The 23,665-nt window shown below is 38.6% G+C and overlaps 1 protein-coding gene across 2 annotated transcripts in view; it reads right to left on the minus strand.

Moving 5' to 3' along the window:
* The window catches only part of LOC140492012 (follistatin-related protein 5-like), a 563,483-nt gene that overhangs the window by 364,703 nt on the left and 175,115 nt on the right, over positions 1–23,665 (minus strand). For both annotated transcript variants that reach the window (XM_072590618.1, XM_072590617.1), the window contains exon 4: positions 13,551–13,799. In XM_072590618.1, coding sequence (XP_072446719.1) covers positions 13,551–13,799 — 249 coding nt within the window. The remainder of the gene's footprint in view (positions 1–13,550; positions 13,800–23,665) is intronic.

Raw genomic sequence — 23,665 nt, forward strand, 5'->3', positions numbered from 1 at the left:
TAAATGTAGACAAAAATAGAGTTAATACTTCAAGTCCAGTATAATTCTTTTTCAGGTAAAGAAAAAAAGTGCTGGTGTCCTGCCACCATTGCCCAACATTGAACACTTGGCTGCTGGGGGGAATTGTAAACAAGATACTGGAATAAAATTGCACATAGCTGTCAAGAAGGGAATAACTCTATTGTACAATTCTGTAACATATTTAAGCAGCAATGAAATGGAATGAAACAGGTTTTGGATGGCAGAATTATCATATCTTGAATTTATTTCAACAGGAATTCAAGAAAAATTAACTGCGTGCAAAATATGATCATCTTCAGTCTTACTCTTACATGTGCAAGGAACTCAACAATAAGGAAAGGTTATTGAAAACCTTATGGTCAACTTTGCCATACAATATACTGCAGCGTGAAATTATACATGAAATTGAAAATATTTATTAATGATAGTCTGAGCCACTCCATTTATAACATACTGCTAGTTTACCTTCCGACTTGCATTAAATTTAATTTTGTGGCAGAGTTTAGAATTTCTAAGCATGAAGTAAGATACAAATAGCACTTCCATCCAAGAGAAAGTATCTACTTGCAAATAATACCAGAGACTTCTCAATTTCCTCAGAACCTTGTAACATAACATAACTTTTATTATTTTTTTGAAATGATACTATATTGTGCATCTATTTTACTTATCATTATTTAGTGTGGATGATAAATCTAATTAAAACCACCAACACTAACTTGCTTATATATAGACAGTAATGATTACTTACTTTGAAGAGGTTCCCATGCCTCCTTCACACTGTTGCTTGATCAGGTTAATGAATAAGTGTGAAGCCGATAAACATGATAGATAACTTCCACTTTACAGATTTTTAACAATATTGGCAGAAGCCTGTGAGCACGTTGTCTACTACTGGTGTGGTTATTTGTTCATTTTATTCATCATTGAAGTGTGACAAGTAGTCTTAGAATAAACAGGGGAACTGTGCCCTTGTATGTCTCCTCCCATCCAAGAATATTTTGATATGACCCATTATGACGATTGTTACAAATTTTTATAGTGAAGGGTCAATTTAACAGTTCATTTGTTAACTATCTGATTTTAATCAGTGAAAAATTTCAGAAAAACTGGTCCAAATTATATTTGGACAAACAAATAATAACTTAGCATTATATATCCTGTAGCTTTAAAGAGGATTATGTAATAACCATGTAGAAGCTGCATTGTTTTTGTTATTAAGATATTGGTGTTTCTCCCATCTTTCCTTCCCCAAAGCATTCAGCACTTCTGTGAAGAAAGCATCCAGAATTATACATTTAACAAGCAATGTTCTTCCTCCTGTAATGCATCAAAAATGTGAATACAAAAGCCTAGGTCGTGTCATGTTCACAGTATGTCTTTTCACACCACAGCCTTTGCTCAAAATTGCCCCACACTCTGAAATAAAAGTTATTTTTTCACTGCAGCTGAACAAATGCTTTTTGGAATGCATTTGACAGCTTTCAATCTAGCTCCTGATGAGAATAGTGACAGAGCCCTCACTGCTCAGAATGTCCCTAAATTGGACTTCTTATTCACAAAGACCAGTACAGCTTGCGTTTTTCTGGTATCTAACCTTACCTAGGAGAGCCTAATACTGACAGTGGCAAGAAAATACTCAACATGAAAATAAAATATACATTTTGCCATATTGTTCTCTCCACTGGTCTCTTTTCCCTTTGAGAATACACATGTGGTACTTCTCATGAAATAGTAGCGTTTAAAAAGTTTCACTTTGCTAATATTTTCTGTACATCTCACACACTTACATGTTTCTGGCTGTGGCATTTTATTTTTCTGCTTATCTTTGGTTCAATCTTTCTGCATATCTCATTCATTTCTCTTTTTATCCTTTCTATTTCTCTCTGACTCTTTATCTTTTTTCTAAATATAACAAAACCACCACTTTTTGATCAGTTTTGTGACTTCAGTGTAATCTGGTTAAAACTTGCAGTGGTTATCATTATGTGTGATGCTCCAAAGGGAAAATTTTTTCAATAAGTGTCATTTTAGGTATATTTTGTTCTGTTTCATTACTGTTCACACTGCTACCAATTGAATTTCTTTTCTCAGACAATGTTGTGGGAATGCTCATTTTGATAAGCAAAATTGATTATCACAATCAACATGTCATAAGTAGTCTCTGGTTACTACTAGGCAGGCATGCCTATATTTTATCTTTTATTGTGTTTTCACATTTTAGGAAAATGTTCCAAGTGGCGACAGTTCCTAATCACAAATTTTCTTCTCTTCTGTCCAGATTCACTCAGTCATACAATATTCTGTTTATGTAATGTGTTGATGTGATGTTCAGATAAAGGTATATCACAGGACATTACTACATTGCAAACATTATTAATGGAGTGAAAGATCACAGAATCCCTATAGTATAGAACCAGGCCCTTCAGCCCAACAAGTCCACACCGACCCTCCGAAGCGTAACCCACCCAGACCCATTTCCCTATCCTATATTTACCCCAGACTAATGCACTTAACCTACATATCCCTGAACATTAAGGGCAACTTATCACGGCCAATTCACCCGATCTGCACATCTTTAGATTGTGGGAGGAAACCCACCCAGACACAAGAGAACGTGCAAACTCCACACAGTCAACCGAGGCTGGATTTGAACCCTGCTCCCTGGAGCTGTGAGGCAGCAGTCCCATCCGCTAAGCGGCGATACTGCCCCAAAGATATCAAAGTTGATTATAAAAGACACAAAGAATGTCCAACAAATGCCTCAACATTTTGATGATTTCAATAGTTTGAGTCATTTTGTTACAAGGTTGTAACAGTCAGAAATCGATCCGATTTTATCTTAGGTTTATGGGAAATGAGGTAAACAATCACTTCACACTAGAACAACAGAAAAAGGCATTCATTTCTTATTACGTTTTCTTATTAACTTTTTTATACCGATCATATTTCATCTTACCTTCAGTCAAGTGATAGATAAATGCAAGTTAAAAAAAACTAAATATTGCATTTTCTCCTGAAAACCACACAATCCAAAAAATATTCTAAGTATTCATTTCAGAAAGCTGATTTCAAGGACTCATGCAGTAACTATTTCAGTTATCAACTTTGTTTCTTTTTTGAGTATCTCCACTATCTACAAGTCAGGAACACTCTCCATCTGCCTGGACAAGTATTAAGTTCAACATCACTGAAGAAGTCTGACATTATCCAGGACAAAGCAGCCTGCTTCAATGGCATCTCAACCAATCCCTCCATCACCAATGGATTCTGCCAGTGGTATGCACCATCTATAAGATGAAGTGTAGCAACTCAAAAAGTTCCTTCAAATGTATCTTCTAAATCCATGGTCTCTATCAAATAGGAGGACAAGGGCAGCAGAGACATAGGAATACAACAACCTGCAAGTTTCCCTCCAAATGACATACCCTCCACATTTGAAATTATGTCATCATTCTTTCAATGTTGTTGTTCAAAATCCTGGAGCTCTCTTTCCAGCAGTATTGTTGGCACACCTCCACCACACGGACTGCCGCAATTCAAAAAAGTGATCACCACTGCCTTCCCTCAGGTAATTAGGTGTGGTAATAAATGTTGCCTAAACAATGACATCCATATCCCTGTGAAGTAAGTTATTTTAAAAATGCCATAGTGCAGCACCATGTAATCACAGCTCGACGATAATGTTCCCTGACGATAATTGATTCCGAAAAGAATTGCTGTAGTTTATTCTCAAAACAAAACTGAAGATGTGATATTGTGGTAGACCATACCAAATCCCTTCAAAGTATATTAAGATGATAGCCAAGACCCAAACTTTTTCTTATTCTAATGGTAAATATAAGTCATGGCATTCCAGATGCAATTCAACTGGTCAAATTACTCTACTTTAAGCAAAACACACTTTATTTTCACACTCTAGTTAAAATACAAACAAAACAAAAATAAAAGAATTTGTTTAACTGTACCTCTATCAAAATGTTTAACTATATATATATGTTAACTACTAATTAACTTCAAATTCAGTAACATCCCATAAACACATTCTTGGCAAAGGCAAATTCAGTAAAATTGATGGTCTCAAATACAATTCTAGCAGCAGGAACAGAACACCAGCTTTTAGCCACAATAGAAAAAGGAATAAGAGTTTCCACATCCAGCTTCAAGACCCCAGCAACTGTGGAAAGCTAAAACTAAACATTTTTGTTCTGTGGGAGTTTGACCCCACCCATTCAGGCTGCTTCCATTGTTCAAACTTTAAAAAAAATATTTTCACAAGCTTTTTACTTTATTGGCCTTGACCAGACTGCACAATCTCTCTATCTCAAACTTTCTTCATTAAAAAATAGGTCAATATATGTCTCTTAAAGTCATAGTATTGTCGCATATCAGGCTGATCATTTCAAAGTTGGTTCTTCACTCTAACTTTGTTTGAATTTCCCAAAAATCTGGAAATCTGAATGAAACAGAGAAACCTTTGTTTGAAAATCTCAGAACACATGATACAAGGATCAGAATTAGGCCATTTGGCTAATTGAGTCTGCTCCACCATTCGATCATGGATATGTTTCTCAACTCCATATTTCTGTCTTCTCCCCATAACCCTTGAACCCCTTACTGATCAAGAAGCTATTTATCTCTGTCTTAAATACACGCAATAACTTGGCCTCCACAGCCTTTTGTAGCAATGAGTTCCACAGATTAGCTATCTTCTAGCTGAAGAAATTCCTCCTCCTCTCAGTTACAAGCTGCAGTGTTATTAGTGATGTCAGGTTCATACATCTGCAGTCATTCATCTTTTTAAAAAGTGGGCTTTGCTCTAATCTTTTAATATGTGCAGATGAGTATGCAGGTAGCTTAACCAGTCGGTATCATCTCTATCACCCCATGCGTGACCATGCAGTGCTATAAACTATTTAATGATCTCATATGGCTGGCCATGGTAAATGGAGCCACAGTACAAACGCGCAGTCTGCAAGAACACTCAAAATCTGACACCTCTGCAGTGCAAGTGACAAAAATAAACATGACAGTTAATATTCTCAGGAAACTTCATACATCACAACCTGCCACCCTCCTCCGCATCCCCCCCCCCCCCCCACCCCGCCATCATGTTCTTGCTCAGCATTCAAATATCTCGAACAAACTGTGGACATGCTATACTCCAAAAAGAAGTAATTGCTGCTAGCCTGAAACTGAAATCATTCTCACTGTGATCTTAAGTGTTATGCCAACTGAGTGACTTTTTTCTGTCTCCTTGCAAAGAAAAGGTTTTCTGATAATCCACAGCAATTTTAAAGGTCAAAATGGCAACAATCAGAGCTCCAAATGTAGATGAAGAGAAAGCACTTCAGCTCTCCAAGACAAACACAGATGAAGCTGTGAGAGATTTAAAAGGGGCAAACTGACAGGAATAAGTTGATAATAGCAGGGACTGATGACATTGTAAGAAGCTATTACAATCTTTTATTATCAGATCTCCTTACATTCCATCACATGTGAAATTGGAGCTGACTAAATATATTGCCTTTGCAGCCTCCTTCATGCTGCTCTGAGAAGTATTATACCTTTTGTGAATTGTACAGTGGAACAACATGTAGCAGGTCACAATTCTTGTTGATATCTTTTAGAAGGTGTACTATGCATCCCTGTTAGATCTGTCAAAGCATCTTAAGTGAGGCTTTCATTTTCTCAATTGAATAACAACTCAAATTACAAACTATCAATTTATATCTGTATCCCCCCACCCTCTGAGTGTGAACTGCATTCAAACAACCTAGCATAATGCTTCAGCCCCTTATTGAAGGCATAATCAATCGACAAAATATAAATAAGTCAGGACAGCTTCATTGTGTGCAAATTTAATGACTGTACACATTATTTGCACATTGATTGAATGGAAACACTTCAAGTTTACATTATTGAAGGGATTTACATCCAACACCTTACCTTGCACAATTATAAACAAGAGGACCCTGTAACAGGGAAAATCTGTTCTGTTGATAAAAAGTTGATTACTTACCCTGTTAATTTATGGAGTCTACTGAGAGTGAGATTATTTAAGATGCTCCCTTCTTCTTAATCCAGTGACAACATTGATGTGAATAACATCACCTGGAGGAATCTGATGCCATAAAGATTCTGGATTGTGAGAAACTGACGGGTTTCTCAAAATTGTGAACTACAAGTCGTCAGCTGGCAATTGGCACCATTTCGTAACAGTCAAAGCACAGCCTTCTGACATAGTTTCAGTGTGCAGTTGAGTTTCCTGTTTGGTTCATAATGTCGGGCCTATGCACACCCACTCAACAGTCTGTGAGACCTCACTCTTTTAACGATCAATCTATGTTCTGCTTCATTACAGGTATTTGAAGGACTTCTGTAGATAAAGTCATTGTTTTCCTGGAAATGTCTTTTTAGTTTCCTGTACTCAATTGGAAAAAAAGAGAGCACAAGATATAGCAGATCAGTCTCTGATACATCTGCAATTTTAAACAAAATCCATAAACTATGGCCTTCACCTGTGCAGATTACAGGCCAATGTCTTATTTAAATCTGAGAACAAGAGAAACGTCTTTACACGGAGAGTTGTCATATTGTAGAACTCTTTCTCCTAGTTAATTATTAGGGAAGCTACAATATTAACATTCAAGAGAAGATTAGACGGGTGGGTGAAGGAAGACATATGTAAGAACAAGTGATCAGGATGTCCTAGCATGTGCAGAATATGGGAAATTGTTTTTAAAAAGCCAAATAACTGCAGATGCTGGAAATCTGAGACAAAAATTGCTGGAGAAACTCAGCAGGTCTGGCAGCATCTGAAGAGAGAAAGCAGAGTTAAAAGTTTTGGGTCCAATGGCCCTTTTTCAGAATAGTTGGTTCGTTGGAATGGCCGATTCTCATGTTACTTTCTTGATTTTTCAGCAACGCCTCCCTGGCCTCTACAACACGATTTTCTTAGTCTTAGTTCTGATTGAGGCTGAAGGTGAGGAAGTAGTTGGTTCCATTAAGCTACTTTAATTAAACACCATTTAATCATGGAAGCCTGGGTTAAAGCCATCTGCTTTTACTGATGTTAAGCCGTATAGATGATAAACTTACTGAGAAAAATACAAGTGAAGATCTCACAAAGCATTTACCTTTCATAAATAATCCCTTCTGATGGCCAGCTGCAGTATTTATTACTCGAAATTAATGGAGATTCAACTGATTAATGGAGAATTAATTAATTAGATCGGTTTGGAAAGAAATCACCGTGAACCTGCAACATTAGTATAAAACATGTTAATGTTACAATATGCATTTGTCTTCAACAAATTGTCTTGTAATTACCACATGGAGCCATGTGTGAGTCCAAAGCAACTAGATTACATGTAATTTGTGAGGTCAGTTTTCTCAGTGTGATCTAAGCCTTGGAGTGTAATTTACATTTCATGGTCAAGGTAAATGATAAGTCCTTAAGAGAAATTGCTTCCCTCCCTCTGAGTCACTAATAACTCCAATGTTCTGCAGATTTCTGAAAAGCGGTGTGAATATTCTTAATGTGATATAACTTGGTCCTGGTTACAGGATGATTATAATGGTTAAATGCCATTTGCTATGACAATAGGTGGCAGAAAATCAGTAATTAATACAGACCCTGCTCCTTTTTACTACAAACGATTTTCATTCCTTCTTAGAGATATTTTACTCTCAAACCCACCACAGCCTTCCCAAGAGTACAAACATATGATCGTGCCCCACTTCAAATGTTTACTTTAATATTTCAATATCATCTCAACAAATATATAACATATGCTACATTTGATATTAATGACATTCAAGGCATTTACAAGCTGATAAGAAAAGGCATTTTTGTAATCTCACACTCATGTTTTGAAACAAGTTGGAAACATGCTTTAGCCTAGATATTCCTTCAATATTTCGCGTGTCCGACAGAATTGTATGGTTTCATCAACTTAGCAGGTGCATGAAGTGAGCTGTGATATTTTGGGCTGAATTTCAGGGCCTTGTCGCTAGCCCCATCCATTAGCCAGAAAGCTGGTGGCAATGCTACCACAGCCACTTCTAGCAGAGCCAATGGGTTTACACATTAAATGCCTGACATCAAAGTTGCTATGCTTTTGAAAACTCCAAGGCTTGCTAGCTAAACAGAGGGTCAACAGCTCTTTAATCCCAGCCCTGCAATCCAGAGTGGTAGCCACCACTAGTACACATGAAGGCCCACAGCAGCAGCAACATCAGAGGCACTGGAACACAGAGGAGTGGGGCAGACTTACCAGTCCAGTCAGTCAGGCTTCAGTGAGACAACAGCAGGGTGTTGGTTTGAAGGGTGCAGCAGCGACTTAAGTACGGATCGATCATTTCAACAGCTGGGCCATCCATGAAGCATTGTGTGCTCAGTATACCAAACTTTCCCTAAATCTCCAGTCCTGGATTACCTGGTGAACTGGTGGGACTGGGAGAGATGCTCTTTGAAGGGTTGATGCAGACTAGATGGCCTCTTTCTGCACTGTAGGGATTATGTAATCTATGGAGGCTTGGCATGCTCTTTTTATTCATTCACATGATAAGGGTACCTCTGGCTAGGCCAGCATTTATTACACATCCCTAATTGCTTAGAAAGCAGTTACGAGCCAACCACATTACTGTTAGACTGGAGTCATATGCAGGTCAGACCATTTAAGGATGGCAGTTTCCTTCCCTAAAGGACATGAGTGAGCCAGATGGATTCATAGTCATCATTAGACTCTTCATTCCAGATATTTATTGAATTCAAATTCTACCACCTGGCATGGTGCCATTCAAAACCAGTTTCCAGAATATTAGCTGGGTCTCTAGATTAACAATCCAATGATAATACCCTCAGGCCTTGCTTTTGCTGACATTGAAAAGGTCACCTAGGAGAAAGTGAGGACTGCAGATACTGGAGACCAGAGTTGAAAAATGTGATGCTGGAAAAACACAGCAGGCCAGGCAGCATCCGAGGAGCAGGATAATCGATGTTTCAGGCATAAGCCTGAATTCCTGCAGAAGGGCTTATGCCCAAAACGTCGATTCTCCTGCTCCTCAGATGCTGCCTGGTCTGCTGTGTTTTTCCAGCATCACATTTTTCAACACTGTAAAGGTCACTGCCAAGCACAGACCTTGGAGGTAAACGCAGCACAGAATAAAATGTAGGGGGGAAGTTGATCTCAAAGATTTATTTAACAGATTTGACAGAATGTTTGTTCTAAGAATGTTACATTAGACACATTTCAACTCTTTCTGATGCAAAAGAAATCAAATGGATGTTTGTTATCTTTATTTTCCTAATTTGGCATGCACAAAAACTAGAATGCCTGCAGAACTTCGAAGATCGTTTTCTTGTTTAATTCAGTATCTTATAAAATATGTATGTGATATGAAGACAATAATTGACTATGTAAGCACAATATTGCAACATATGCCACTTTAGTCTCGAGGAAGAGAAAGACTTAACTCAAAACAAATACAAATCAAGAGCCAGTTCTTATTTTGAAGTTTGAACATCTGACCAATAGCCTGTTACAGCTTCATATAGAAGTCTGTGTCTTGAGTATGGAAGTGTTAACTAAAATTGAGATTGTGCGATATATTTTCCATTGATTAATGTTTGTGGCACAGAACCATAACAAATACTAGGGGATGGATTTGTTTTACTAGAACTTGACAAGGTTTAAGTTTTGGTGAATTTCCTGGAGGGATTCTTTCCACCAGGTCTAGCCAGTTTAATCATGCCATTTTACCAAACTCACCTCATTGGCTATGCCTCTTCCCCCATGGGGCTCGGCTCATCGTATTCTCTCATGTGTCACAGGTGGAAGTACTGGTCAGTGCCAGATCTCCAGGAGTCCTAGTGACAGGGCCAGCCCTAAAGCCTAACTATGCATCTAGTTCAGTGCTGGCAGTCTGTAGATGTCCTTCACAGTGCCTGTCAAATGTCCCACACTCTGCTTTGCCTGGAGGTCCCAATGGATAGGTCATGTAGAGCCACTGTCCATGAAGCATGCCCAGAGATGTTGTTGACTTGTGTCCAAGATGGACGGCTAGAGAACCAAGGAGCTAGCTGAAGTTACCAGTTTATCACTCTGACTTTCAAGTTTGGAATTGTCATCCAGTTTCTATCCGGTCGATGAGAGAAATAATAAGAATGTTTTTCATGCAAATGCATGAAAATAGACCTCTCACCACTTACTGATGAGAATTTTGGTTTCCTGTTCAATACTTGCTTAGAAATTGGGAATTTCCATTCTCAATTTCAAGAAACCCATTGCTAGCCATTTGATGTGATTTTGCCAGCTTTCTCACATTCACAGCATCATCCAGGGGCTGGGAATATTCCAACACATCAGACGATCAGAAACTGTGGCTGAGCTTCTGTGCTGCATATTAATACCATGGACAAACCAATGACGTACCTATTAGGTTAGCCTCAAATGGTCTCCCTGGCAACATTATGAGATCAAACCAGTTTGTTCGCAACCTTTATGTGACATGAAATTCTGAGGTGAGGATCTGATTTAATATGCATGCCACAAATAAGGCAGTCTAGTTCCATCTCCTGATATCATTCAATTTTACCTCTCTCCAGCTCTTATGCTGCTGAAGCCCTAATCCAGGCTTTCACTAACTCTATATATCACTTTTCCAGCACAATGGCTTCTCATATTCTATCATGTGTAAACATGAGGTCATCCAAACTCCAAAACATCCTTAATTCTATGCAAATCTCATGCCCTATCAGTCCTTTGCTCACTGTCCTACATTAGGACAGTGCTGTCAAACAATGTTTTGATTTAAAAATTCTCATCCCCGTTTTCAAATTCCTCCGCAGTTTCGACAATTCTTTTGTAATGTCTTTCCACTCCACATTTCTCCAGAACATCCATGTTGCTCTAATTCTGATTCTTATTCACTTCCTGTCAAAACCATTCTATCATTCGTGGCTATGACATACCATACCTAACCCACAAGCATGAGAATTCTTACCTAACACTCTCCACCTTTGTGCCTCCCATTCCTCCTCTAGGACACTACTTTATTCATTCATGAGATGTGGGCATCCCTGGCTGGACCAGCATTTATTGCCCATCCCTAATTGCCCAGAGGTCAGTTTAGAGTTAACATTGCTGTGGGTTTGGAGTCAGACATAGGCCGGATGAGGTAAGGAAGGAAGTTTCCCTCCCTAAAGGACATTAGTCCTTTAAACTAATGTGAACAGATGGATTTTTGCAACAATTGACAATGGATTCCTGGTTATCATTAGACCCTTAATTCCAGATCTTTACTGAATTCAAATTCTACCACCTGTGGCAGGATTTGAACCTGGGTCCCCAGGACATGACCTGGGTCTCTGGATTAACAGTCCAGCGATCAGAATGACTAGGCCATCACCTTCCAAACTTACTAATTAGAAAACGGTTTTGACCATCTGACCTAATATTTCTTTAAGTGGCCTGACAGCATCCGTTTCCATAGTGCTTCCGTAAAGTGTCAAGTTGTTGTCGGGAATCAAATGTGGGTTCATTCTAGTCTTACTAAATGCTATATGGGCCAACATTAAACATAGAACTAGTTTAGGCACAACATTTTATGGGTCATATATATATTGCAAATTACCGTTTGGATTTGCCTTCGGCAGTTTTTTAAAATACATATAGTTACTTACTTTGTTTTTTTTTATTTCTAGGTACAACACTTAAGATACACAATGTTGAATATGCAGTGCACTGCTACTGACTGAGAAGGTCATACTGGAGTGCCACACAAGGGATCTTTCTCACAACCAACACTTACTACAGCACATATACTCTGGCAGCTGCCAAACTGCGCTGCTCCATTACTTGCACACAAATTCTCTTTCCTGCTTCAATATGTTTTATCAGAATCACTTGTGCCGTACAGACTTTGGAAAGCCTGCAAAATAAGATGTTATTTTACAAACCTTTTATTACCAGGGCAGATTTTGTGTAGACAAGACAGTGGATTAAATGTTCAATAGTTTTGAATTTTTGATTCATGTCCACAGCTGCTGAGGTTTCAAACCAGCTGCATCAATATTTTCAACACATTGACAGCCTTAGAAAAGATTGCAATAACTTTTACCACCACTTGCATCCATTTAGCTTTAAGCGGCTACATGCTTTTAATGGCCCCCTCCTTTGCTGATGTGTTCCCTGTGGTGTCAAGTATTTTACATGAATGATTCATTGTGCTTCATCTAAGAAAATTTCTGGGATTTGGTTTCAGAGAGAAGTTCGCTCCTGTTACGTTAGCATCAAAACTGAAAATAAAACTCTACCAACACGTGCAACAGTACCTACAATTCAGCATGATAACAGCAGTGTAATTTAAGATTAATAGTTAACTGAACTTAGTGAAATCTTCCAAATTGAATTGCACAACTGCCAGTAGTGCATTCTAGCACAGACAGATAGGAAGGATGTTGGACCATGGTCAACACTGGATTTATCCATCTAGCAGACTCAACATCGTGACACACTCACAACTGTGCTTTTCAGTTGGTTGAGATAAGTGAGACAACAACATGCTCAATGGCAGTAAGATGTGCCACCTGTTGTCACTTCTGCTGATTGAATTGCTGCATGTTTACAGCAATTTCTGTTTTACTTTCACATTTCCAACATCTTTGATGTGCTTTTCACTGAGTTTGGACTGCTTGACAGAGAAGATTGACTTCATCTGAAAAGTGCTCAGATTTGCATATTTTAGGTACAGTGCCATTTAATAGTTGTTTCTACTTCCATTTAACCCATAACTGTGCTTTTCTGATCCTTTACAGCTTTCAAAAATTGCTGGGTGAGAGATTAAAATTGTGTTAATGCATTTCCAGCAGACAATGTGTTTTGCTTTTTGTTAAATTTCAGTTGTCCTAAATTTCAAAAATAAGCCCTTAATGGATTGAGCACAGCCCCTTCACATATTGTTTTAAGGCATGGCCACTAAGTGAAAGTTTACCCTTCTCTGAACAATAAAAGCTCTGTTCAAAAAGATTTTCGGAATTATTTAATCCCAGCTGCTGATGGGAACAGGCCCGTGGAACAAAATTTAAGAATAAGCAAAATTGATCAAAGTTACCATACCACATTATGGGAAGCAATGTCATGAAGGTACCATCAAACAAATGTGATTCTATGGCTTTTAGTCAAAAATGATTCTGATTTTGCCACTGATGTGTCCTACTTCATAAAAATATGATGAACTCTTGCATTATCAACCAATGTTGTTATAAACTCAAGATAATTATCTACTTCAAGCATTGTTTTCATTTCCATAAGGCTGTTGGCATAGCCATCGAATGTTGCTTCATAGCAATTATACAATTTGAGAAAATATCACTGCACAAATTCTGCTGGACTACTCAGTTTAGTAGTTTTTAATCAGGTTCCAAGGGGAAGTTACATCTGTTTTTCAGAATGAATAAAAGGAAACATTGAACAGTGACAATCTACCATTCAACTTCATGATTTTGGTACACAGTGACTTACCATGGAAGAAACACTCTTTGTTGTCTACAATGTGGATTCTCTTCCTCTGTTGGCAGGCAGCACGGTGCAGTTCACAGTGATTTTCATAAAACTTCCCATCAGAGCCACAAACAGGTATGTAATTGGGCTTGCACTGATGTATACACACACATTCTGGCAGCTCAGTCTCTTTACTGATGATACACTGTTGCCCACGGCCACAATAGTTCTTTTCACAAGCTCCGTGCAGACCATCTTGGCCATAGTACACTATAGAAAAAAAAAGACATTATGAAGTTAAACCTTCATGTGGAAAGCTTTGAAAACTTTCACACAACTTCCAAAATGTCCAGTGTCTGATGGAAACTGGTACGTTTCATTGTAAACTATATGTATACAAGTAACTTTGGTCGCTGAAAAATGTTGGGGTATAATACTGAGGAATGAAACTTCAACAGACATAAGTTCTCTTCTGGATTAAACATCGCACAGATTAAGTAGTACTGTCAAATGTAGTTCAATGAGAACAATCTTACCCGAATTAGAAGTTTGTGTGTTCAGGTCCCATTCTAGACACTTGAGAGACACAATTCAGACTTTCACCAGAATGTTGTATTTGCTTTTGGCTTAAGCCCTATGTTGAGGCCAGATTCTGCCCTCTCAGGTGGCACAACCTTGACAGTCCTCCCCACATCCTAATACTTAATCCTCAAAAACAGATTATCTGGTCATTGCCTTATTGTTATGAGACAAAAGAACTGATCATTGACTTCAGGCCCCGGTCTACATCAGCGAAGCTGAGGTGGAGACTGTCAAGAACATCAAGTTCCTCAGAGTGATGATTACCAACAATCCATCCCAGACCTCCCAAGTAGATGTGACAGTCAAGAAGGCACAACACCACTTATTCCTCAGGCAATTCAGTGTGTCCATAAGGACCCTTACCAACTTTTACAGATGCACCATAGAAGGCATTCTATCCAGGTGCATAATAGCCTGGTAAACCAACTGCTCTGCTCAGAACTGTAAGAAGCTACAGAAAGTTGTGGGTACAGCCCTGACCATCACAGAAGCCAACCTCCCAACCATGGACTCCATCTACACTTCTCATTGCTGTGGAAAGGCTGTCTACATAATCAAAAACCCCTCCTGCCCCGGTAATACTCTCTTCCAACCTCCTGCATCAGGCAGAAAATACAGATGCTTGAACACACGCATGAACCGGTTCGAGAATAGGTTCTTCCTTGCTGTTACTAGATTGCTGAATGGGCCTTTCTAACTTCAAATAATGCTGATCTTGTTAATGTCAATCTTACTTTACACACCTTTGGTGCAGTTGTAACCTTGTATGAATTGCACTAAACATCCAATGATCTATATGTCCTTGGTTGCTATGTGCTGCCTGTACTGCTCACAAAACAAAGCTTTTCACTGTGTTTAGGTATATGTGACTACAATAAATAAAATAAAATCAATTTGACTGCTGCTTTTCCTTACTGATATAAAATGCTAAATTGCTGGCAAGAAAGGAATGCCATCCAAGGGCTTTTGCTCCATGGACCAAACCAGAGCTGAGATGGGAAATGGTGCGGTGGTCAACTGCAGCCCTTCAACTTGACTAAGTGCCCCCACGCAGCACCAAACTTACCAGGGGAGAGGGCATTACATTCCACCCAAAGTTAATGCCTCACATCAATGATTGTTCATGACAACTAGTAAAAGTTAGTGAGACAATTATAACCTGATAGTGATACAATTATATGATCTGCTATCCAGGCAATTGATGCTTTTCTTACTAGGTCACAAAAGGAAGTCTATGAATAGAACTGAAAGCTATAATCAACAAAGGTAATCAAGCATTAGGATGTGTCTTGAGGCATTCGATAACAAGACATGTTGTTATTCATTGGCGCAACTCTATTTGCAATATTAATTGTGTACGCTATCTTCAGAGGAACACTGATGTATTGGAAATGTGTTAAAAGATAAAGGACGAGGATGACACCAGGTCTAGTCTTCAAATGTCAAGGGCAGATTTACAAAACTGAATTTGTTTTCATTACAGAATATCAACTGGAAGAGATAGGGGAATGCATGGGTCATGATACACACGTTTAAAATGCTGAGGTACAGATGATGTAAATATAAACACGGATTTGAACATGTAACAAGAAAATATAAGCTTAAAATTAACAAGTCTGAAATTAGGTTAATTAGAAGAATTTCCACTCCACAGAGTGCTGAATAAGTAGGAGAGCCTCCCATCAAATGCAGTTAATGATGCATACCTCCTAAAATGAACTAAACTAATATCTGGTTGAGAATGGGCTTACAGATTTTTGAAATCACTATTGACTATGATCAAACAGTCAATGAAACATAATGGCCCATGAGTGAGACTGGGGAATTAACTAGAATTTTTTTTAATGTGCAGGGCAGCAGGGAATGGCCAAATAATGAGATGAGAAACATAGAAAACAGGAGAAGGAGTAGGCCATTTATTGTGATCGTGGCTGATCATCCAAGTCATGGCCTGTTCCCTCCTTTCGCCCCTTATCCTTCGATCCTTTGAGTGCTAAAACCAACTCTTTTTTGAAATCATACAATGTTTTGGCCTCAACTGACTTCTGTGGCTCATCGTTCACTTGGTGAAGAAATTTCTCTTCATCTTAGTCCTAAATAGTTTACCCTGTTTCGTGAGACTGCGACCCTGGTTCTGGACTCCCCTGCCACTAAGAACATCTTCCTATATCTCCCCTGTCTAGTCCTCTTAGAATGTTTTTGATTTCTGTGATACATCCCCCTTATTCTTTGAAGTCCAATGACTTTATTCCTAATTGATTCAACCTCTCCTCATATGTCAGCATCGGCCATCCAGGAATCAATCTGGCAAACTTTCACTGCACTCTCTCCATTGCAAAGGCATGCTTCCTCAGAAAAAGGAGGCCAAATCTGCACACAACATTCCAAGTGTGATCTCACCGAAGCTCTATATAATTGCAGTAAGGTATCCCATATTCGAGTCCTCCCTCTCTGAATGCCAACATCTTTTTTGCCTTCTTTACTGCTTGCTGCACCTGCATGCCTAGCTTCAAAAACGGATATATGAGGACACCCAGGTCTTGTTGCATATCTGCCACTCTCAATTTATGGCCATTTAGATAATAATCTGCTTTTCTGTTTTTGCTATGAATGTGGATAACCTTGCATTCATCCACATTATACTGCATCTGCCTTGCATTTGCCCACTAGCGTAACTGTCCAAATTGCACTGGAGCATCTCTGTATCCTCCTCACAGCTCAGCCTCCCACCCAATTTTGTGTCATTGCAAATTTGGAGAGATTACATTTAGTTCTGTCATCTAAATCACTAATATACATTGCAAACAGCTGGGACCCAAGTACTGATTCCTGTGGCATCCCACTACTCACCATCTGCCATTCAGAAAAGGGCACATTTGTCCACCAGCCAATTTTCAAACCTCCTCAATACGTTTCAGTCTTAGCTGCTTATCTTGTATGTGAGAATACATCAAAAGCTTTCTGAAAACCTAAATAACTCACATCCACTGGCTCTCCCTCATCAATTCTATTTGTTACTTTCTCGAAGAATTGCAATACATTTGTCAAGCATGATTACCTTTTCATAAATCCATGCTGATACTCTCTGATCCTGCAACTGTTTTCTAAGCAGTTTGCTATTAAATCTTTAATAATGGACTCCAGTAAGTTCTCCATAATCAACATTAGGCTGATAGGTCAACAATTTCTGGTTTTCTCTCTACATCCCTTTTTAAGTAGAGGGCTGCATTAGCTACCCTCCAATCTCTAGGAATTTTTGCAGTGTCTATAGAATCTTGGAAGATAACCACCAATGGATCTTTTTTTTTGAGGGACATTTCTTTAAGTACTCTAGGATATAGATTATCAGGTCCAGGGGATTTATTAGCCTTTAAACACATCATTTTCCCAACACTATTTCCTTAATAGCATGATTTCCATGAGTGCCTTCATCTCATTAAGCCCTGTGTTCCTCAACAGCTCTGGCATGTTATTTGTGTTCTACTTTGTGAACACAGGACCAATGTAGGTATATAGTTGGTCAGCCATTTTTTTGCTTCTCTATTATAAATTTTCCTGTTTCTGACTGTAAGGACTTAGATTTCTCTTCACCATTCTTTGTCTCTTCACATGACTATAGAAAGTTTATAGTCAGTTTGTATGCTACCCACACTTTTAGTTCTGTACTCTATTTTCCCTTTTCTAGCATTTCCTTTGTACTCTGTCACTAAATTGTAAATTGCTCCCTCTTCTCAATTCTGTTAATTTTTTGCTCAATTGGTGTGCCTCTTCCTTGAATCTAATATAATCTCTAATTTCCTTTCTAAGTCATGGCTTGGCCACCTTTTCCAATTTAGTTTTGCACCGGACAGGAATGAGCAATTCTTGCAGTTCACACATGTGCTCTTTGAATGTTTTCCACTGCCTTTCCACTGTCATCCTCTCAGTAACGTTCCATAATCTAGTTAACCAACTCACGGTTCATACCATCAGCATTTCCTCAATTTAGAATCAGGATCCTAATCTCAGAATTAACTATGTCACTCTCCAACTTGATGAAGAATTCAATCCTTCCATTCAATGATTCATTTCTCATTGCACAATGCACAGACTAGGACATTCACTAGTTGGTTCCTCAATGGTATAGAAAACATTTTTTTCCACTCCAGCAATTCTTCCTTTATTCATTGTTACTAATTTAATTTTTCCAACATGTACGTAGATTAAAGTCACCCATAATTATAGATTGTCCTTTGAGAGATAATACATATTTTAGAAAATTGTTTGGCTATCTTTGGAGAATATTGAGTGCCGATTCTGAATTACACTGTGAGAGGTTAAATAAGTAGGATATAATTTATAAAATGGAAAACATGTCATAGCCTTTGGCTGAAAGACAGTTTCTTGAACTAATGTTTATTATCACTGACCTGTCCAAGATAGTTCAATAAAGGATTACATTCTTTTAAAAATAACAGGATGACCAAAAATTCCTCAAAAGTCTTTGATGAGAGGATTGCAAGGTTATCTATTAGAAGTCTCTAGCAAGGTGGGGGATTGAGCAGAGTTTTTAAAAATGTTACACTGATGTTTCATTCACTTGCCTTTTTGTGTCCAAAAGGAATTCAAGAACAGTTTTCTGTTTACACGGCATTCTGGTACAACGCAACAGTTGCATTCATCTGCAACCTTGTGTTATAGAAAATTGAGCTATGGAAAACTGATATAGAAAATGGCGCTGTAGAAGATTGCTAATAGAAAATCACTATAACCATTCAATAGAAAGAATGTGTTATCCACAATTTGTCAATTGTATTGTAGCCAATTCACATCGACAAAATGTTTATTATACCAGAACAACCTATATATCAAACAGTTCAAGTAAATGATTGGATCACTGAGTTTTAAAGCCATGAGAGTTGAAGAGAAACAATCAGTTTGGTAACCATATCAAGAAGAAATGCCAAATAAAACTGAATATTTTATGCATGTGTTGGCGAAAATAACTTTACCAAGTAGGAATAGATGGTCAATGATCAAAACCCTGCTGAAAGAAAATGGAATTCAAATATTATAAACTGTATGAATGCTGTAAAAGATGCATAGCAAGGAAGCTGAGATATTTGAAAAGGCGAGAACTTCTAACAAAAACACAATGTGAATTAGTGCGACAATTAAAATAATTTTAGGGCACCTTACAGGACATGACAACTTCGAGAAAATATATGACTGATGAACGAAGGAAACTTAAAGCAGGGTCCAATTACTTTTTACAGTAATTTTGTATTTTAGAAAATAAAGGTATTTGGTAATTAGAAATAGAGTGGAAATCCGAGAATAAGATGGTCATTATATCTGAAAATGCAAGAATATTCATAAGAAACCAAGACAATATTGAAAGGATCCTAAGGAACAGTGCTTCAGGAAACAAAGGTGATTGTTTTTAATGTCTTATTATTGAGAAAAGACAGAAGTTGAGTAGAAAATACATTCTTTTCTATTTCTCACATATTAAGATCTGGGAACAGAAAAATTCTAGATCTGTTAGCTTGGGATCTGTACTCACAGAAATATTACAATCCATTGTAAAGGAACAATTTCAATAATGTTAAGACAATTGACTTAGTAAATGGTGGAAGCAACATTTTCCTCCCTACTAGTTTTAAGGATCCTAAGTAAAATTGCCTTAGGCAACATCAATCCAGTTATAAGAGCATAAGATGTAGGAGAAGAATTAGGCCATCTGGCCCAGAGTCTACTTCACCATTTGATCACAGCTAATATGTTTCTCAACCCCATCCTCCTGCCTTCTTCCAATAATCCTTCGTCCTCTTACTAATCAAGAACTTATTGATCTCTGCCTTAACTTGATGACTAGGTCTCCACAGCACTGGCTGAAGAAATTCATCGGGTTTTACAGTTATTGAGCCATACAATGAAGAAAAGGCCCTTTGGTCTATCAAGTCTGCGCTGACGTAATCACCACTAAAGGCACGCTAATCCCAACATCCTGCACACGTCCCATATCCTTGAATGTTGTTATATTTCAAGTAGTCATCCAAATATTTTTTAATGATTATAAGGATTATGGCCTCCGCTACCTTCCCAGGCAGTGCATTCCAGATTCAACCACCTTCTGAGTGAAAATGTTTTTTCTCAAATCCTCTCTGAATCTCCTGCCCCTTACCCTAAAACTATGCCCCCTCATGATTGACCCTTCTACCAAGGGGAACTGCTGCTTTCTATTCATCCTCTCTGTACACCTTATGGAGAAATTGAGCTGTAAGGGAGACTAGATAGACTTGGATTTTTCTTTAGAACAGACAAGGCTGAGGGGGCATGGTAGAGATGAAAAAGCTCTTACATACCTCAATCATGTCCCCTTCAAGCTTCCCTGCTCTACCACGTCTTTTGGTGTCTTATTTCTAAGCCAATTTCTGATCCACCTTACCAAGTTTCCCCGAATTGTATCGTGTTTTAACCTTCTCAATCAGTATCCCATTTGGGACTTTGTCAAAAGCTTTGTGAAACTGCATGGAAACAACATCAACTGAATTTCCCTCATCCATGCACATGATCATATTTTTGAAAATTTCTAACAAAATTAGGCATGACTTCCCTCTGACAAAGCCATGCTGATGATCCCTAATGAACCCATGCCATTCCAAGTGGATATTCATTCTCTCCTTCAGAATTTTCTCCAATAGTTTCCCTACCACTGGTGTGAGACTCACCATCTGTAATTTCCTGATTCATCTCTAGCACCCTTCTTGAGAAGTGGAACCACACTCGACGTCCTCTAGTCCTCAGGCACTACCCTCATAGCGAGAGAGAATTTGTGTCAGAGCCCATGCAATTTCCTGACTCACCTCCCTGCAACCATCCTGTATTTGTACGTGTTTAAGAGACTGGTTGGTTGACTGTGGTAAAGGAAACTGGTCTAACCAGAAGAAGCTCTTGGAACACGAAGTAGATATTGTATTGTAGCAACTAGTTGCAGGTTCCATTGATACAATAGACTCTGTTACAGAGACTATGAGGAGGATCTGGAAGTTAGCTCTAACTTCCTTAGGATCCTAAGCTGTTTTGCCCGTAAGTCCATATGACATTTTCATTGATGTGGTATTTGAGGCACTTCTCTATATTAACCCTTTCAGACTCTTGTACAACACGAGCAATAAAAACAAAAAGTAAACAAGAAAACAAATCCCAGTTCAACAAGCCCAAACCCCCTTTGTCCATTGAGAAGATTCAGAACTGAAGCACTAACATTGATGGACCTCACCAGTTTTGCAGTTTTGTTGACAGCCTTTGTCTCATTTAGTCAGGCTTACACCCAGATTTCCTAGTCTCTTCAGTATCAGAGCTTGGAATCATGACCCAAGATTCAAGTCAGAACTCTGCAAAATCCTTATGGACTGACCTCTATAGGAATTGCCTGGAAAGTCTAAACTTCCAATAGCCAATTACATTGTTTCCAGAACTTTTCAAAAAATTTCCCCACCTGAGTTAGAGTTGGAGACTGGGACATTCTGATTTGCATACCTGGATAGTTATCCAGGAATGTTAGACAAAAAAAGTGTCTAACCTGGGTAACTCTTCAATTGATCAGTCACTGTGATGCCCTCAAATTCCCTTTGAGCCCCCTCATTATCCACCTGATTCCCAACGACTCCCAACCCAACCTGATGGCCTATCCTATTCTGACCCAACTCCATTCTTGACTATCTAACATTACTTGACTGTCCCCCTAAACCAACTTGACTCATATTTGACCTGACAACTCCTTCTAATCTGAACAAACTACCCTGATTCATCTACCCACTCACCCACAACCCACCTTGCTATTTCTGATGAAGAGACCTAGTCTATTCGAAACATGAGCTCTGATTTTCTCTCCATTGATAGTCCCAGACCTGCTGAGTTTCTGTAGCATTTTCTGTGTTTGCTAGAACCCACCTCATCCATCTGCTACCTTCCCAGTTGTCTACAAATACCTGATTCCAACCCACTTACCAGCCCACCACCTACTACCTAAACCAAATGTTTCCCTACCCACCAGCCACATGCCACATAACAAACTGACCCACTTCGCCCCATTCGCACCTGCCACATCAGCCACTATCAGCCAAATAAAGTTTTCACATATCTCAACGTCACTAAGTATTTAGCCACTTATCGATCCTTCTACACTACCAACCCACTCATTCATTCATCCATTCATCCATGAGCATTTGCAGTGGGCATTTAAACTTACCATATAGCAGACAGTGCCATAAAACAAAAGTATGGCCTCTCTTGCCCCTGTTGCTACTTCAAAATTATAGAGGACTTCATGGACTACCCTGTGTGTTTCTGAAGAAGGTGAGAGTGGAAGACCTGGGCGGACATGTGGAGAAATGTTGCGGGCCAAAATGTTGGAGCACGATGGAACGGCAATCAATGGTGATTGTTACTTCACAGAAAATGTGAGATCTGGGTCCAAGTATTTCCAGTGTGCCTGAATGGTAACCTGACACACTGCATGTAACATTAATATTTGGCATTGTTAGAACATTATTGTCACCAGTGGAACCAGCATGAATTAGTTCTTATATTTATCTGGTATCTCTGTTGGTCAAGGCAGAGTGTAGCAGAGGCACACAGAACAGAACAAATGATCCATGGTTTGATCTGAGTTCACTGATCTCAGCCAGCATGACATGAAGTGTTCATACAATTGGCCCCAGTGTTTCAGGTTAGGAAGCAGAAAACTAAACGAAAGGTTCCAACTCTGATTGCAATCTTGTCATCCCGAGTGAATGTTGAGACAGTGATGATGGTTCACATGAGTTAACAACCGAGCAATACTGACTGTCTCAGTTTTTGCAGGCACTCAGCTACCAGCCATTACGTTTAGCAAAAATCAGCACACATGTAAATATTTATAGAATAATCCGAAGGCAAAAAAAATCCATGAACAGGGAAATCCTGTCTTAAAACCAGAGAGTCCCAAATACATTTTCCTTTGAATGTGTAAGATTAAAATTGACCCACAAATTTTAGTCCATCAACAATGAACTTCAAGGTCAGTGTAGAAGCAGGGACTATAAGGGGTACAAGTCCTGGGAGGAATAATGGTAAAATTTCACTCCCTTTAATAATTGATATTTGTGTCTGAATCAAGATATTTATATTCCCAGAGTTTTTTTTTTCCTTGCATTCTCATTCTCAAGGCTATTAACAATATGTGCATCTGCCAAATCTTCAGCCAGAACTGGCAGCCAGAGCTGGTCTGAAAGCGGACAGAAATCCCCTGGGTAAAAAGACCTCACTGGCAGAACACAGACCCGAGTACAGGATCATTAGGTCTCAGTGCATTCTCTGTAATGAACATGAATTCAGATGTAACTGACTAATTAAACAAGCCCAGCATCAACATTTTCCTTCATATGATTAAAACTGAATGAATTGTTATTTATGAGTTTCAAAAGCACCTTGTAAAAAGGATTTGGTTTCATTTTGCAGACAAAATATTGTTATCTTAGTTACAGTAATTAAAATTTAAAATTCTACAGCCTCAACCAGATTTTAAA

The sequence above is a fragment of the Chiloscyllium punctatum genome, chromosome 20 (assembly GCF_047496795.1).
Source record: "Chiloscyllium punctatum isolate Juve2018m chromosome 20, sChiPun1.3, whole genome shotgun sequence".
In the NCBI taxonomy this organism is placed as follows: Eukaryota; Metazoa; Chordata; class Chondrichthyes; order Orectolobiformes; family Hemiscylliidae; genus Chiloscyllium; species Chiloscyllium punctatum.